The sequence below is a fragment of the Leptidea sinapis genome, chromosome 20, assembly GCF_905404315.1.
Source record: "Leptidea sinapis chromosome 20, ilLepSina1.1, whole genome shotgun sequence".
NCBI lineage: Eukaryota > Metazoa > Arthropoda > Insecta > Lepidoptera > Pieridae > Leptidea > Leptidea sinapis.
This window is the reverse complement of record NC_066284.1, coordinates 9840911-9858640: the sequence shown is the minus strand read 5'-3', so window position 1 is coordinate 9858640 and position 17730 is coordinate 9840911. Positions and strand designations below refer to the sequence as shown.

At 29.9% G+C, this 17730-nt stretch overlaps 1 protein-coding gene across 1 annotated transcript in view; it reads left to right on the top strand.

Annotated features, from left to right (window-relative positions):
- The window catches only part of LOC126970173 (trypsin, alkaline C-like), a 28517-nt gene extending 18299 nt beyond the window's left edge, over positions 1–10218 (top strand). Inside the window, exons 7-8 of the mRNA XM_050815953.1 lie at positions 9237–9403; positions 10063–10218. Coding sequence (XP_050671910.1) covers positions 9237–9403; positions 10063–10191 — 296 coding nt within the window. The 3' untranslated portion in view covers positions 10192–10218. The remainder of the gene's footprint in view (positions 1–9236; positions 9404–10062) is intronic.
- The last annotated feature ends 7512 nt before the right edge of the window (positions 10219–17730 follow it).

Sequence of the window (17730 nt, the reverse complement as noted above, 5' to 3'; positions counted from 1 at the left end):
GTAAATTATTAAGAATGATATTGAATGGTGAAGCACTTTTGGTAAATTATTAAGAATGATATTGAATGGTGAAGCACTTTTGGTAAATTATTTAGAATGATATTAAATGGTAGAGCACTTTTGGTAAATTATTAAGAATGATATTGAATGGTGAAGCACTTTTGGTAAATTATTAAGAATGATATTGAATGGTGAAGCACTTTTGGTAAATTATTAAGAATGATATTAAATGGTAGAGCACTTTTGGTAAATTATTAAGAATGATATTGAATGGTGAAGCACTTTTGGTAAATTATTTAGAATGATATTAAATGGTAGAGCACTTTTGGTAAATTATTAAGAATGATATTGAATGGTGAAGCACTTTTGGTAAATTATTAAGAATGATATTGAATGGTGAAGCACTTTTGGTAAATTATTTAGAATGATATTAAATGGTAGAGCACTTTTGGTAAATTATTAAGAATGATATTGAATGGTGAAGTACTTTTGGTAAATTATTTAGAATGATATTAAATGGTAGAGCACTTTTGGTAAATTATTAAGAATGATATTGAATGGTGAAGCACTTTTGGTAAATTATTAAGAATGATATTGAATGGTGAAGCACTTTTGGTAAATTATTAAGAATGATATTGAATGGTGAAGCACTTTTGGTAAATTATTAAGAATGATATTGAATGGTGAAGCACTTTTGGTAAATTATTTAGAATGATATTAAATGGTAGAGCACTTTTGGTAAATTATTAAGAATGATATTGAATGGTAGAGCACTTTTGGTAAATTATTAAGAATGATATTGAATGGTGAAGCACTTTTGGTAAATTATTTAGAATGATATTAAATGGTAGAGCACTTTTGGTAAATTATTAAGAATTATATTGAATGGTGAAGCACTTTTGGTAAATTATTAAGAATGATATTGAATGGTGAAGCACTTTTGGTAAATTATTAAGAATGATATTGAATGGTGAAGCACTTTTGGTAAATTATTAAGAATGATATTGAATGGTGAAGCACTTTTGGTAAATTATTTAGAATGATATTAAATGGTAGAGCACTTTTGGTAAATTATTAAGAATGATATTGAATGGTAGAGCACTTTTGGTAAATTATTAAGAATGATATTGAATGGTGAAGCACTTTTGGTAAATTATTTAGAATGATATTAAATGGTAGAGCACTTTTGGTAAATTATTAAGAATGATATTGAATGGTGAAGCACTTTTGGTAAATTATTTAGAATGATATTAAATGGTAGAGCACTTTTGGTAAATTATTAAGAATGATATTGAATGGTGAAGCACTTTTGGTAAATTATTAAGAATGATATTGAATGGTGAAGCACTTTTGGTAAATTATTTAGAATGATATTAAATGGTAGAGCACTTTTGGTAAATTATTAAGAATGATATTGAATGGTGAAGTACTTTTGGTAAATTATTTAGAATGATATTAAATGGTAGAGCACTTTTGGTAAATTATTAAGAATGATATTGAATGGTAGAGCACTTTTGGTAAATTATTAAGAATGATATTGAATGGTGAAGCACTTTTGGTAAATTATTTAGAATGATATTAAATGGTAGAGCACTTTTGGTAAATTATTAAGAATTATATTGAATGGTGAAGCACTTTTGGTAAATTATTAAGAATGATATTGAATGGTGGAGCACTTTTGGTAAATTATTTAGAATGATATTAAATGGTAGAGCACTTTTGGTAAATTATTAAGAATTATATTGAATGGTGAAGCACTTTTGGTAAATTATTAAGAATGATATTGAATGGTGAAGCACTTTTCGTAAATTATTTAGAATGATATTGAATGGTGAAGCACTTTTGGTAAATTATTTAGAATGATATTAAATGGTAGAGCACTTTTGGTAAATTATTAAGAATGATATTGAATGGTGAAGCACTTTTGGTAAATTATTAAGAATGATATTGAATGGTGAAGCACTTTTGGTAAATTATTTAGAATGATATTAAATGGTAGAGCACTTTTGGTAAATTATTAAGAATGATATTGAATGGTGAAGCACTTTTGGTAAATTATTAAGAATTATATTGAATGGTGAAGCACTTTTGGTAAATTATTAAGAATGATATTGAATGGTGAAGCACTTTTCGTAAATTATTTAGAATGATATTGAATGGTGAAGCACTTTTCGTAAATTATTTAGAATGATATTGAATGGTGAAGCACTTTTGGTAAATTATTTAGAATGATATTAAATGGTAGAGCACTTTTGGTAAATTATTAAGAATGATATTGAATGGTGAAGCACTTTTGGTAAATTATTAAGAATGATATTGAATGGTGAAGCACTTTTGGTAAATTATTTAGAATGATATTAAATGGTAGAGCACTTTTGGTAAATTATTAAGAATGATATTGAATGGTGAAGCACTTTTGGTAAATTATTTAGAATGATATTGAATGGTGAAGCACTTTTGGTAAATTATTTAGAATGATATTAAATGGTAGAGCACTTTTGGTAAATTATTAAGAATGATATTGAATGGTGAAGCACTTTTGGTAAATTATTAAGAATGATATTGAATGGTGAAGCACTTTTGGTAAATTATTAAGAATGATATTGAATGGTGAAGCACTTTTGGTAAATTATTAAGAATGATATTGAATGGTGAAGCACTTTTGGTAAATTATTAAGAATGATATTGAATGGTGAAGTACTTTTGGTAAATTATTTAGAATGATATTAAATGGTAGAGCACTTTTGGTAAATTATTAAGAATGATATTGAATGGTGAAGCACTTTTGGTAAATTATTAAGAATGATATTGAATGGTGAAGCACTTTTGGTAAATTATTTAGAATGATATTAAATGGTAGAGCACTTTTGGTAAATTATTTAGAATGATATTAAATGGTAGAGCACTTTTGGTAAATTATTAAGAATGATATTGAATGGTGAAGCACTTTTGGTAAATTATTTAGAATGATATTAAATGGTGAAGCACTTTTGGTAAATTATTAAGAATGATATTGAATGGTGAAGCACTTTTGGTAAATTATTTAGAATGATATTAAATGGTAGAGCACTTTTGGTAAATTATTAAGAATGATATTGAATGGTGAAGCACTTTTGGTAAATTATTAAGAATGATATTGAATGGTGAAGCACTTTTGGTAAATTATTTAGAATGATATTAAATGGTAGAGCACTTTTGGTAAATTATTAAGAATGATATTGAATGGTGAAGCACTTTTGGTAAATTATTTAGAATGATATTAAATGGTAGAGCACTTTTGGTAAATTATTAAGAATGATATTGAATGGTGAAGCACTTTTGGTAAATTATTAAGAATGATATTGAATGGTGAAGCACTTTTGGTAAATTATTAAGAATGATATTGAATGGTGAAGCACTTTTGGTAAATTATTAAGAATGATATTAAATGGTAGAGCACTTTTGGTAAATTATTAAGAATGATATTGAATGGTGAAGCACTTTTGGTAAATTATTTAGAATGATATTAAATGGTAGAGCACTTTTGGTAAATTATTAAGAATGATATTGAATGGTGAAGCACTTTTGGTAAATTATTAAGAATGATATTGAATGGTGAAGCACTTTTGGTAAATTATTTAGAATGATATTAAATGGTAGAGCACTTTTGGTAAATTATTAAGAATGATATTGAATGGTGAAGCACTTTTGGTAAATTATTAAGAATGATATTGAATGGTGAAGCACTTTTGGTAAATTATTAAGAATGATATTGAATGGTGAAGCACTTTTGGTAAATTATTAAGAATGATATTGAATGGTGAAGCACTTTTGGTAAATTATTAAGAATGATATTGAATGGTGAAGCACTTTTGGTAAATTATTTAGAATGATATTAAATGGTAGAGCACTTTTGGTAAATTATTAAGAATGATATTGAATGGTAGAGCACTTTTGGTAAATTATTAAGAATGATATTGAATGGTGAAGCACTTTTGGTAAATTATTTAGAATGATATTAAATGGTAGAGCACTTTTGGTAAATTATTAAGAATGATATTGAATGGTGAAGCACTTTTGGTAAATTATTTAGAATGATATTAAATGGTAGAGCACTTTTGGTAAATTATTAAGAATTATATTGAATGGTGAAGCACTTTTGGTAAATTATTAAGAATGATATTGAATGGTGAAGCACTTTTGGTAAATTATTTAGAATGATATTAAATGGTAGAGCACTTTTGGTAAATTATTAAGAATTATATTGAATGGTGAAGCACTTTTGGTAAATTATTAAGAATGATATTGAATGGTGAAGCACTTTTCGTAAATTATTTAGAATGATATTGAATGGTGAAGCACTTTTGGTAAATTATTTAGAATGATATTAAATGGTAGAGCACTTTTGGTAAATTATTAAGAATGATATTGAATGGTGAAGCACTTTTGGTAAATTATTAAGAATGATATTGAATGGTGAAGCACTTTTGGTAAATTATTTAGAATGATATTAAATGGTAGAGCACTTTTGGTAAATTATTAAGAATGATATTGAATGGTGTAGCACTTTTGGTAAATTATTAAGAATGATATTGAATGGTGAAGCACTTTTGGTAAATTATTTAGAATGATATTAAATGGTAGAGCACTTTTGGTAAATTATTAAGAATGATATTGAATGGTGAAGCACTTTTGGTAAATTATTAAGAATGATATTGAATGGTGAAGCACTTTTGGTAAATTATTTAGAATGATATTAAATGGTAGAGCACTTTTGGTAAATTATTAAGAATGATATTGAATGGTGAAGCACTTTTGGTAAATTATTTAGAATGATATTAAATGGTAGAGCACTTTTGGTAAATTATTAAGAATGATATTGAATGGTGAAGCACTTTTGGTAAATTATTAAGAATGATATTGAATGGTGAAGCACTTTTGGTAAATTATTAAGAATGATATTGAATGGTGAAGTACTTTTGGTAAATTATTTAGAATGATATTAAATGGTAGAGCACTTTTGGTAAATTATTAAGAATGATATTGAATGGTGAAGCACTTTTGGTAAATTATTAAGAATGATATTGAATGGTGAAGCACTTTTGGTAAATTATTAAGAATGATATTGAATGGTGAAGCACTTTTGGTAAATTATTAAGAATGATATTGAATGGTGAAGCACTTTTGGTAAATTATTAAGAATGATATTGAATGGTGAAGCACTTTTGGTAAATTATTTAGAATGATATTAAATGGTAGAGCACTTTTGGTAAATTATTAAGAATGATATTGAATGGTGAAGCACTTTTGGTAAATTATTAAGAATGATATTGAATGGTGAAGCACTTTTGGTAAATTATTTAGAATGATATTAAATGGTAGAGCACTTTTGGTAAATTATTAAGAATTATATTGAATGGTGAAGCACTTTTGGTAAATTATTAAGAATGATATTGAATGGTGAAGCACTTTTGGTAAATTATTTAGAATGATATTAAATGGTAGAGCACTTTTGGTAAATTATTAAGAATGATATTGAATGGTGAAGCACTTTTGGTAAATTATTAAGAATGATATTGAATGGTGAAGCACTTTTCGTAAATTATTTAGAATGATATTGAATGGTGAAGCACTTTTGGTAAATTATTTAGAATGATATTAAATGGTAGAGCACTTTTGGTAAATTATTAAGAATGATATTGAATGGTGAAGCACTTTTGGTAAATTATTAAGAATGATATTGAATGGTGAAGCACTTTTGGTAAATTATTTAGAATGATATTAAATGGTAGAGCACTTTTGGTAAATTATTAAGAATGATATTGAATGGTGAAGCACTTTTGGTAAATTATTAAGAATGATATTGAATGGTGAAGCACTTTTGGTAAATTATTAAGAATGATATTGAATGGTGAAGCACTTTTGGTAAATTATTAAGAATGATATTGAATGGTGAAGCACTTTTGGTAAATTATTTAGAATGATATTAAATGGTAGAGCACTTTTGGTAAATTATTAAGAATGATATTGAATGGTAGAGCACTTTTGGTAAATTATTAAGAATGATATTGAATGGTGAAGCACTTTTGGTAAATTATTTAGAATGATATTAAATGGTAGAGCACTTTTGGTAAATTATTAAGAATTATATTGAATGGTGAAGCACTTTTGGTAAATTATTAAGAATGATATTGAATGGTGAAGCACTTTTGGTAAATTATTTAGAATGATATTAAATGGTAGAGCACTTTTGGTAAATTATTAAGAATTATATTGAATGGTGAAGCACTTTTGGTAAATTATTAAGAATGATATTGAATGGTGAAGCACTTTTCGTAAATTATTTAGAATGATATTGAATGGTGAAGCACTTTTGGTAAATTATTTAGAATGATATTAAATGGTAGAGCACTTTTGGTAAATTATTTAGAATGATATTGAATGGTGAAGCACTTTTGGTAAATTATTAAGAATGATATTGAATGGTGAAGCACTTTTGGTAAATTATTTAGAATGATATTAAATGGTAGAGCACTTTTGGTAAATTATTAAGAATGATATTGAATGGTGAAGCACTTTTGGTAAATTATTAAGAATGATATTGAATGGTGAAGCACTTTTGGTAAATTATTTAGAATGATATTAAATGGTAGAGCACTTTTGGTAAATTATTAAGAATGATATTGAATGGTGAAGCACTTTTGGTAAATTATTTAGAATGATATTAAATGGTAGAGCACTTTTGGTAAATTATTAAGAATGATATTGAATGGTGAAGCACTTTTGGTAAATTATTAAGAATGATATTGAATGGTGAAGCACTTTTGGTAAATTATTTAGAATGATATTAAATGGTAGAGCACTTTTGGTAAATTATTAAGAATGATATTGAATGGTGAAGTACTTTTGGTAAATTATTTAGAATGATATTAAATGGTAGAGCACTTTTGGTAAATTATTAAGAATGATATTGAATGGTGAAGCACTTTTGGTAAATTATTAAGAATGATATTGAATGGTGAAGCACTTTTGGTAAATTATTTAGAATGATATTAAATGGTAGAGCACTTTTGGTAAATTATTTAGAATGATATTAAATGGTAGAGCACTTTTGGTAAATTATTTAGAATGATATTGAATGGTGAAGCACTTTTGGTAAATTATTAAGAATGATATTGAATGGTGAAGCACTTTTGGTAAATTATTAAGAATGATATTGAATGGTGAAGCACTTTTGGTAAATTATTTAGAATGATATTAAATGGTAGAGCACTTTTGGTAAATTATTAAGAATGATATTGAATGGTGAAGCACTTTTGGTAAATTATTAAGAATGATATTGAATGGTGAAGCACTTTTGGTAAATTATTAAGAATGATATTGAATGGTGAAGCACTTTTGGTAAATTATTTAGAATGATATTAAATGGTAGAGCACTTTTGGTAAATTATTAAGAATGATATTGAATGGTGAAGCACTTTTGGTAAATTATTTAGAATGATATTGAATGGTGAAGCACTTTTGGTAAATTATTAAGAATGATATTGAATGGTGAAGCACTTTTGGTAAATTATTTAGAATGATATTAAATGGTAGAGCACTTTTGGTAAATTATTTAGAATGATATTGAATGGTGAAGCACTTTTGGTAAATTATTAAGAATGATATTGAATGGTGAAGCACTTTTGGTAAATTATTTAGAATGATATTAAATGGTAGAGCACTTTTGGTAAATTATTAAGAATGATATTGAATGGTGAAGCACTTTTGGTAAATTATTAAGAATGATATTGAATGGTGAAGCACTTTTGGTAAATTATTTAGAATGATATTAAATGGTAGAGCACTTTTGGTAAATTATTAAGAATGATATTGAATGGTGAAGCACTTTTGGTAAATTATTTAGAATGATATTAAATGGTAGAGCACTTTTGGTAAATTATTAAGAATGATATTGAATGGTGAAGCACTTTTGGTAAATTATTAAGAATGATATTGAATGGTGAAGCACTTTTGGTAAATTATTTAGAATGATATTAAATGGTAGAGCACTTTTGGTAAATTATTAAGAATGATATTGAATGGTGAAGTACTTTTGGTAAATTATTTAGAATGATATTAAATGGTAGAGCACTTTTGGTAAATTATTAAGAATGATATTGAATGGTGAAGCACTTTTGGTAAATTATTAAGAATGATATTGAATGGTGAAGCACTTTTGGTAAATTATTTAGAATGATATTAAATGGTAGAGCACTTTTGGTAAATTATTTAGAATGATATTAAATGGTAGAGCACTTTTGGTAAATTATTTAGAATGATATTGAATGGTGAAGCACTTTTGGTAAATTATTAAGAATGATATTGAATGGTGAAGCACTTTTGGTAAATTATTAAGAATGATATTGAATGGTGAAGCACTTTTGGTAAATTATTTAGAATGATATTAAATGGTAGAGCACTTTTGGTAAATTATTAAGAATGATATTGAATGGTGAAGCACTTTTGGTAAATTATTAAGAATGATATTGAATGGTGAAGCACTTTTGGTAAATTATTAAGAATGATATTGAATGGTGAAGCACTTTTGGTAAATTATTTAGAATGATATTAAATGGTAGAGCACTTTTGGTAAATTATTAAGAATGATATTGAATGGTGAAGCACTTTTGGTATATTATTTAGAATGATATTAAATGGTAGAGCACTTTTGGTAAATTATTAAGAATGATATTGAATGGTGAAGAACTTTCGGTAAATAATTTAGAATGATATTAAATGGTAGAGCACTTTTGGTAAATTATTAAGAATGATATTCAGTGCACTTTTAGTAAATTATAAATGACTAGCTGACCCTACAGACGTTGTTCTGTAGATAATAAAAAAAATACTGTTTTATGGGAATTTGCCAATAATATTTCAAAACATCAAAAAATACTTTGAAAAAAATGCTCCCTGTTATTTATTATAATGAAACTAGCTGACCCGGCAAACGTTGTTTTGCCATATAAAGTATAATTCACGCGATAGTTTTATAAATAATAAATAGCCTATGTGTTAGTCTGGTGTGTAAGCTATATTATTGTAAAGTTTCATCAAAATCCAATCAGTAGTTTTTGCGTTAAAGAAGTTCATACATACATCCAGACATACAAACTTTCACATTTATAATATTAATAGGATATGGAATGGTAGAGTACTTTTGATATTGAAGCGTGGAGATATTCTAATGTAAACTATGATTTTTATTATTTCAGACAAAGACGCATGTCAAGGTGATAGTGGGGGTCCGCAGATTTACTCTGGAGTTGTAGTGGGGGTCACGTCCTGGGGTTACGGATGCGCGCAACCCTTGTTCCCAGGGGTTAGTGCGAGGGTTTCACAGTACACAAACTGGATAAACAATACTATACACAGTTCATCGGTGAGATTTTAGTGTCTTTATTTTTATTCTTGTCATCATGCGAAGACTCAAATACACCTAGGGTGTACTTGGTCAGCATCGCCGCTCATAATATCGAGATTTTTTAAGAGATTCACAAACGGAGGCGAAATAGTGCAAATTTAAATTAAAACGTGGAAATTTAAAACTAACTTTAACAAAAAAAAAAAATACATAAATATAAATAAAAATAAAGTCTAAAAATTATGTTAGAAGTGTAGATATAACACCGTTATTTTTGCACACTGTACAAGTCCGAAATCACCATAATGTTTAATGGTGCATGGAGCACCATATTATAATATAAGTCCAATAGAAAGATATTAATTATCATTTCATACAAGAATATATTAATAATGTTCAACCCTAAACCCAATGCAACAGCTGAATTGGCTATGAATGTCCACTCGCGGTCATAGTTCCACCTGTGTCTCTCGGAATTTTGCAGTTTGTGTTTGCCGCGCTTGGCATTTTAACTCTACAGAGTTACACACTGTTTTAATAGGGTTGACGCTTCTAGATATAATAAAAAAATATTTAGGTCATCTGTTTCTCCAAAATTTGATAAAATAGGTATTTTAATGTGAATCCTATCAATATTTTAATCAATAATATTACTATCGTAACTCTTTCTATTACAGGTTTGGCAAATAAGGGACACTAACAACCATTCACAAAGTATAGCAAATTTACAATGGATGCAACTTTTAAGTTTATCAATATTACCAATGCTGTTATCTAGATCAAATATTAACGTTGTTTTAGTATAAGTTATTTAATATAATATTATAATAAAATTATTTTTGTTTCATTATTTATGGAAGATGGCGATCTACAGTTTTCGGTTATACGCTACAGTTTTACGTTATAGAAATCACCTGTATAAGAAATTTGTTTGTAGGGGAGACCGGGGCTGGATGTGACAGGGGTAGGTAGTTACAGTGACAATGGTTGCGAAACATAGAACCTGATGCTAGAAAGGGATAAATACTCCTGCTATCACCGGCTGGCACGCCAAAGCGTTTTTGTGAGAGGAGCCCGGACGTGCCGCAATTAAAATTGCAGGTTAGTAAAATTTTACACTTTTAGTAATATTGGTTTGCAACCTATGTTCCATAAAGGCAGAGTTGTCCTTGTTGTGATTTTTACGCCCTAATGCTTTCGTGTTCCAATTAATCTATGTTTATACAACTATATTTATTGAAGTTTTCACAGCATAACCTTAAAAGGTCAAATTTGGCGTTGGGGCTAAAAGTTACATTTCCTCGGGGCAGGTTGTGATTTGTCACTACCTGCCCCGTAGTGCTTGATTGTCAACTGAAAAAATTTGTGCTTAATTTTTTTGTATCACGTTTTTGTCTGTTTTTTTGTAGGATGAAGACGTATAAAAAAATTGAGCACGGCAAAATATCTAAAGAAATGTACGAACAAGCAGCAGCTACTTTGGAGGAGGAAAAAATCACAAGACTTCGGATTATGTCATATGTGGCTAACAAGATATTTAAAGAAAAGAAAAGATGCAAAAGAGAAGGACATACCTGTGGAATCTCTCACAGTCGGCTTTCAGAAAAATAGACAAGTTTTCAACGATAACCAAAAACCCGTTGTGGTGAGTTACATTTTAAAATGCAGCCAATATTGCTACGTATTGACGTTAAAGGATGTCAAGCAACTAGCATTTTCTTGCGCACTTAAACACAACATTGTAATACTGCAATCGTAGATTGACAAAAAGGACGCTGGATCCGATTGGCTAGCAGCATTACGAAGCAACCAGTCATCATATATAAGAACACCAGAAGCTACTAGCTTGAGCAGAGCCATTTAATAAAACGAATGTTAATAATTTCTTTTCAAAATTAGCTGACGTGATAGAATGAAAATGAAACAAATGAAAGCTAGAAAGAATTTAGCTCCAAAAGGATCAAAACAAGTTGGTTCCATTACATCAGCAGACAGAGGAACACTTGCAGTCTGCAAGTCTCTGAGAAGCAGTAAACGCAGTTCGGAACTCGGTGTAGTGTATGTTTATCTTCCTTCGATTTAAATACAGGGACTATTTTGTTCCCGACGGACCTCCAACCTGCATAAGAATTTGCAAAAGTGATATTTCAGACTACAGCAACTAACTGCTTGGCGTTCCTTAAAGATATGATCTTCAAGTTAAAGTTCAAGTATAGTTTATCTTCAATTTTAAAATACGGTTTGTTCATTAGTAGGTGCAAAGGTTTTTTTAGATCAAATATTAAGCTTGTAATTTAGTTTTAATTTAGATTATTATGTTTTCGTTGTAATAAGGAAAAATACTGCCTTATAGACATAATGTTAAGTTGTTTAAATTAAGAAAAGTAACTGATTGAGATAATTGCTCCTAATAATAACTCTTATAATACATTTATTTTTTCTTGTAACAATTTGCCCCACGTGATGTAACAACCATCCCCGAGCACGGGGTTGAAAATTACACCGATTTTTTTTCAGTATTTATACATTTATGTCATTACTATCAGTCCGCTACCAAAAATTTATTTTAAATAAAGATCCTGTATAGTTACTTTATCAAAAAAACCTATACTCAGGTAAAAGCATCAAGCCAATGAGAAAATATGACAGTTTGTAAAAAAAATGTCACAACCAGCCCCGGTCTAATGTGCAAAAAATTTTACAAATGGTATTCAACGTCAGAAACCTTCAGAGTATTATAAATTCTAGGGCTTGTGTAATTATTATAAAAACAATGAAACTATAACATAAATTATTTCATACTAGCAGGATCAACAACATCTAATTGCCGTACCTTTTTTATCCTTAATATTCTCTGTGTTTTATGAAATTATATCTATTATCTTTAGTGGGATATAGTTTCACCCGTCGAAGATTTCGAGCCTCCTTACCATCAGGAATTTTATGAGAATAAATGTCTTTTAACCGAATATATTTTGGCATATATACCCATGAAAATGGCCGATGATATATTGGCGGCGTGACGATCTGTAACTATACCTATATAAACACATCTGTTATTATGCCCTATGGTATCATATTGTCAGTCTTCATCAATATGAGAACAAGGGTGAGTAGGAGTTCAAGATAACTTGAAAAAAAAAAAATACTTTTTTTATGCAATGTCTAAAAAAGACTTATTATATACAATATACTAAAAAAGACTTTATATACTAACTAGCTTTTACCTTCGTCCGCGTGGAATAGTTACTTACGGCAGTATTGTTTTGTTTTTAATATACTCACTTTGCAAATAATACACATAGAAACTGCGGTGGTAAGCTGTAAAGCTTATTAAAATATATTTACCACAGCTTGTAGCTCCTGTAGCACACTGTATCTTGTGCTATAGAACTTTCATCCCCCTTTTTCGTCCCCACACAAGCGTAAATATTTTTTTCTTCAAGTTTTTTTTTTACAAAATACAAAGCATCATGATGTTATCTTCGATAATGTAAAACATCCACACATACTTCCACCCTTATTTCAACCGCGCCAAGTCTTTCAATTCGCGATAAAAGCCTACGATGTCCTTTCCCAAACTCTTGTCTATCTTTGTACTTAATTCATCAAAATCGGTTCAATGGTTTGGGCGTGAAAGTGTAACAAACAAACTTACATTCACATTAATAATATTAGTACTGGAAAAAATGGCTGTCGCGTAAATATTTATTAGCAATCTTACCGGTGTATCGCATATAAGGTATGTAAAGCCAGTGAATGTATGTGGACAAACAGACAGGTAGACAATTTGTAAATTGCTATTCGTGTATGATTGTTGTATAAGTGGCTCAATACATTTTTATGTTGTCTTCTCTCACTGCGACGAATATTAATCTGCCACTGTGAAATGTAATTTCATTATTAATTCATTTTGGTACAATTTGTACTCTTATGAATACCAGGGGCGTGCATATCATTCAGGCAATCAAGCAGTGCCTACCTCGTTATGAACCTAAATAAATATAGCACTAGTGTAAGACCTAAGTAACTACCTACGTTAGGCACTCTTAAGGCGAAGAGTAAGCAGAAAACACGCAAACGTGGTGTTTTTAGACAAGTTTTGTGGTGAAAGTATAGCATTTGGAGATATGAACACAACTTAATCCTGTTACACATATCCTTAAGTCTTATTTGTAGGTTGCTAATGCTTGCTGTTGGTTATAGTTAACACTGCTGAGCCTTTTTGAACTACCACTTTTCTTTGAAGTTGAACAAGTTTTTTGGCATGGCGTGACGCATTTTACTGGTACTTCTCTCAGAAAAGTTATTATTATAGCTGGTACTTTTTTGTGTAGGTTAATTTATTCAGATTAGTAGTGAATAACGATGATTGTAAGCATATAAACTGTTTTCCACCCAAGAATTTTGAAAATATTGGCTTTGTTACATAGATGGCGGGCCGGCAGCCGTGAACTCATGTCGCTCAAGGTCGCTGGCATTTAGTGTCGCCTTAAGATTGCAATATACGAAGCAAGCAGCGTTGCATACAACTTATGTCGTACTGTCAGACTGAAGTGCAACTACGACTAGTAAGATCTACAGTGCTAGTCACAGAATAGGTAAAAGACATACTGTTCTATGATGCTAGCCTACCTTGCTAGAACACCAATGGACGCCCCTGATGAATACTATACACTATGACAACCTGTATAGCCAGTGGTTAGCGATCCTAACTACTAAGCTAGAGATCCCGGGTTTGAATCCCGGTAGGTGCAAGCATTTATATGATGAATATAGATGTTTGCTTCCGAGTCATGGATGTTTAAATGTATTTATGTATGTTTATATGAATATATGTATGTTTAAGTAAGTATATTGTATTAAATATATCATTGTCTTGTAACCCATAACACAGGCTATATATGCTTAACTTGGGGCAAGATATTTTGTGTAAAAAGTGTGTCAATATTATTATTATAACTAAAGCTCACAAGTTATGATAGATCTCTCATAGTGAATCGTGTATCCTTAGGTAAGTAACTAACACATACTTACAATATACTAGCGTATAGATAAACAGAACGTGCGCGAGAGAATAACATCTCTAACGGAGATACAGCAAGATAGAAAAGGAAATAATCTGTTGTTACTGTCTAACGGTCGTTCCCAATATTCAGTCTATCTCTTACTTAAGATAAAAATCGTAACTATCGTTGACTTTTCTGTCCCAATAAAATTATCGACGGTAACTCACCTTATCCGTAAACGTTGTCTGTCAATGGGACGACGTATATCTTAACAGCGATAAAAGTTTGTATGGAAATTACAATTCACGCGTCCCGATATGAGGCGATAAGATAAATATTGGGACAGCTTCACATTACTGACAGCTGATTACTGACAAGAGAAGGTAGTAATTTATCTCCATCTGTAGATAGTATATTGGGAACAGCCGTAAGGTTACTGTAAACGATTTTTATTGATATTTCGTAACCAGTCAGCCACAGTTGCAAGTAACTCTTTAGTATTTTGAATACACATTGATAAAATAAAGTTGGTCGCATCATCGGATTTTCTGTTTGTCTATACGTTAGTATTTTCGAAGTCTATGGTTAGTAAAGAGCTGCTATTTTAACATTGGTAATAGACAGAAGCAGAATATGTACCGCGCTATCCGCATTTCATAGTTTCTTATCTACTTTCTTATTAGCTATGATAATTTCAATTTTAAAATATTTTATGTAATATAAGTATATTACATTGTCATCACTAAGGCTGAGATCTATAAAGCTTACATTTTTTTTTATGAAAATTCGGGATGAGACGAGCAGGACGTTCAGTTGATGGTAATTGATGCGCCCTGCACATTACAATGCAGTGCCGCTCAGGATTCTTGAAAAACCACAAAAATTCTGTGCTCTCACAACTACGCTCGTCGCCTTGAGACAAGATGTTAAGTCCTTTGCCCAGTAATTTCACTAGCTACGGCGCTCTTCAGACCGTAATGTGTAAGCATAACTAGAAATAGGCGCCGTTGTGGTACCCATAATCTAGCCGGCATCCTATGCAAAAGAGCCTCCCACTGTTTGTCCTTAGACTTTACTTACGTAAACTTAGCTGAGTGTGATAAAAAGCGGACTTGACTTGTACATAACTCTGTCATAAGCTCAGCATAATTTCAGCTGACAAAAGACTAAAACGAAATAAAGGATTATGCTGAGCTCACACTCGGCTAAGTTTTATGTAAGTAAAGTCTGAGCAATGTTAATAAAGACAATAGACCTAAGAAACATGGCCTTCGGTCTACAAGGGCGGGTGGGGGGCCCGGCTTTGCTGTAAAAGCCTATAGGCTTTCAGCACATAGTAGGTTTTTAGTCGGTAGGGGGTGATTACACCCCAGCCCGACATTTCGGGCCCGTTTCGAGGTCTTCAATACGTAAATGTATTCTCCACCTCTCGAAAAAAGAAACCTAAGAAATGGTCCATTGAAAAATTAAGTGAAGGGTAAAATAAATAAAACACAAGTTTTAAAATTTTTATTGAGGTGTCCATTGTAATGTACAATAAATGAATTTGGAGACATTTATCGGAAGCAAAACTGTTTAATTCAGATATTTAACACTGTGCAGCAGAAAGTAAGTTTGTGCGCAAAAAGAACAACATTTAAAAACATCGAAATACACAACGTAAAGTACAATTTAATGGTAGTTTATGGACGTAAATTGAAATGTTTAAAATTAAGAGTGTTGGTTGTTATATGCCTAGATATCTAGCTGTTTATTAAGGTATGAAAAAATTATTGTCGTCTTTGAATAATGACAAATACTCGCGCCAATAAGGAAGCGTTGATAATACCACAGATTGGAAATGAAGTGACCATCCTAAGGGTATTAAATAATAAGTTTTATTGTACGATATAACGATTTAACCGTATTTTTATGTAAAAAATGAAGCCTTCTGAGTTTCTTATTGCGCCCATTCTTTTCGGTTCTAAAGCATACTTTTTCGAATGGATAGTTTTGGACTTTCAATAAGTGTAATAAAAATATTTGAATTTATAAACGACAGCCATTTTTTTTTTCATTTAGTAAACAAAGGAAAAAAAGGTTGAAATACGTATTTTGTCTGATTCGTGATAATATTATATATTCTGTAAAAAATACAGCATTCTGTGGTCACTTTAAACGTTTAATATATTCACATGGTAATATCAAAGCTCATAAGTTTTATGGATTATAATTAAATTATTAAGTATTGTGCTGGTGATATCAGTTTTCCGCAATTATAGTATGACGCATTATCAATTATCTCGACATCTTTGTTTCTAATAGTATTTCATTAGTTCTGAATACTTTAGATTTCATCTGGCTTCTAAATATCTAGGCATAAAATAAGTTCATTTTATCTTTATCACGGTCAGCTTTTAATAATAACCTTAAAGATATATATACTAATACTGCATAATATATATTTCTTTGTTTATAGGAACAATTTTGGCGGGAAATAATTTTAATAAAAAGATTTGACGCGTCAAACAGAAGCCGACCGATTCATTGAATATTATTGATTCATCAACATGGTTTTATTGAGATCGTAGGCTAGACATTGCCACGGATCTTAGAACCTAAGTCCATTTAAATAAAACGAAATATTCAGTTCTAATCCCGTGTTGGCAATTTGAATTAAGAACATTAAGTATAATTCAACATTAATTATTGTTATATCAATAAATACAGACGAGACACCACTGTTAATAGCATTCTAATGCAACGACATTGATGAACTAAATTATAATAAATCAATTCTTACATACCCTGTCTACGGAATTAGAATATAGACACATTAATCAGATTACAGACAATCAAAATTATTTATATTGTAAAGTTAAATTGCAATCAGAGATATAGAGAATGGAATGGATGAAATGAGTACTGTCAAGGAAGTCATTTAAAACGAAAGAGCGACTAGGTTTTATTCAGACTAGCGAAACTCTCTAAGAAAAAAGGAATTCAACTCGATTGTATGAAACGTGCTATAATCTTGTAAAAAACGGAGATAGCCGAAATCGACTACGTTTTCAGCAACTGTTCGCTTTCAAACTTAGCCGGATTATTTTTGGTCGCCATTTGTAGTTACTATTTCCTCGTTTATTTCAAACTTATGTCAAATCTCACTGCACATTTCATACTAAAATAAATTACAACTTTACTTAAGCAGTCCCGTCTCTTATTACGTAGTATTTATTGTAATTTGAATTGGCCTATTGTCAAATGGATTCTATTTGTATGTTTTTCTCAGTCCATTCTCTTTCTCTGTCTATTTACGTACATTGGTCTATGGATATTGTCGTCACAGGGTGTTGT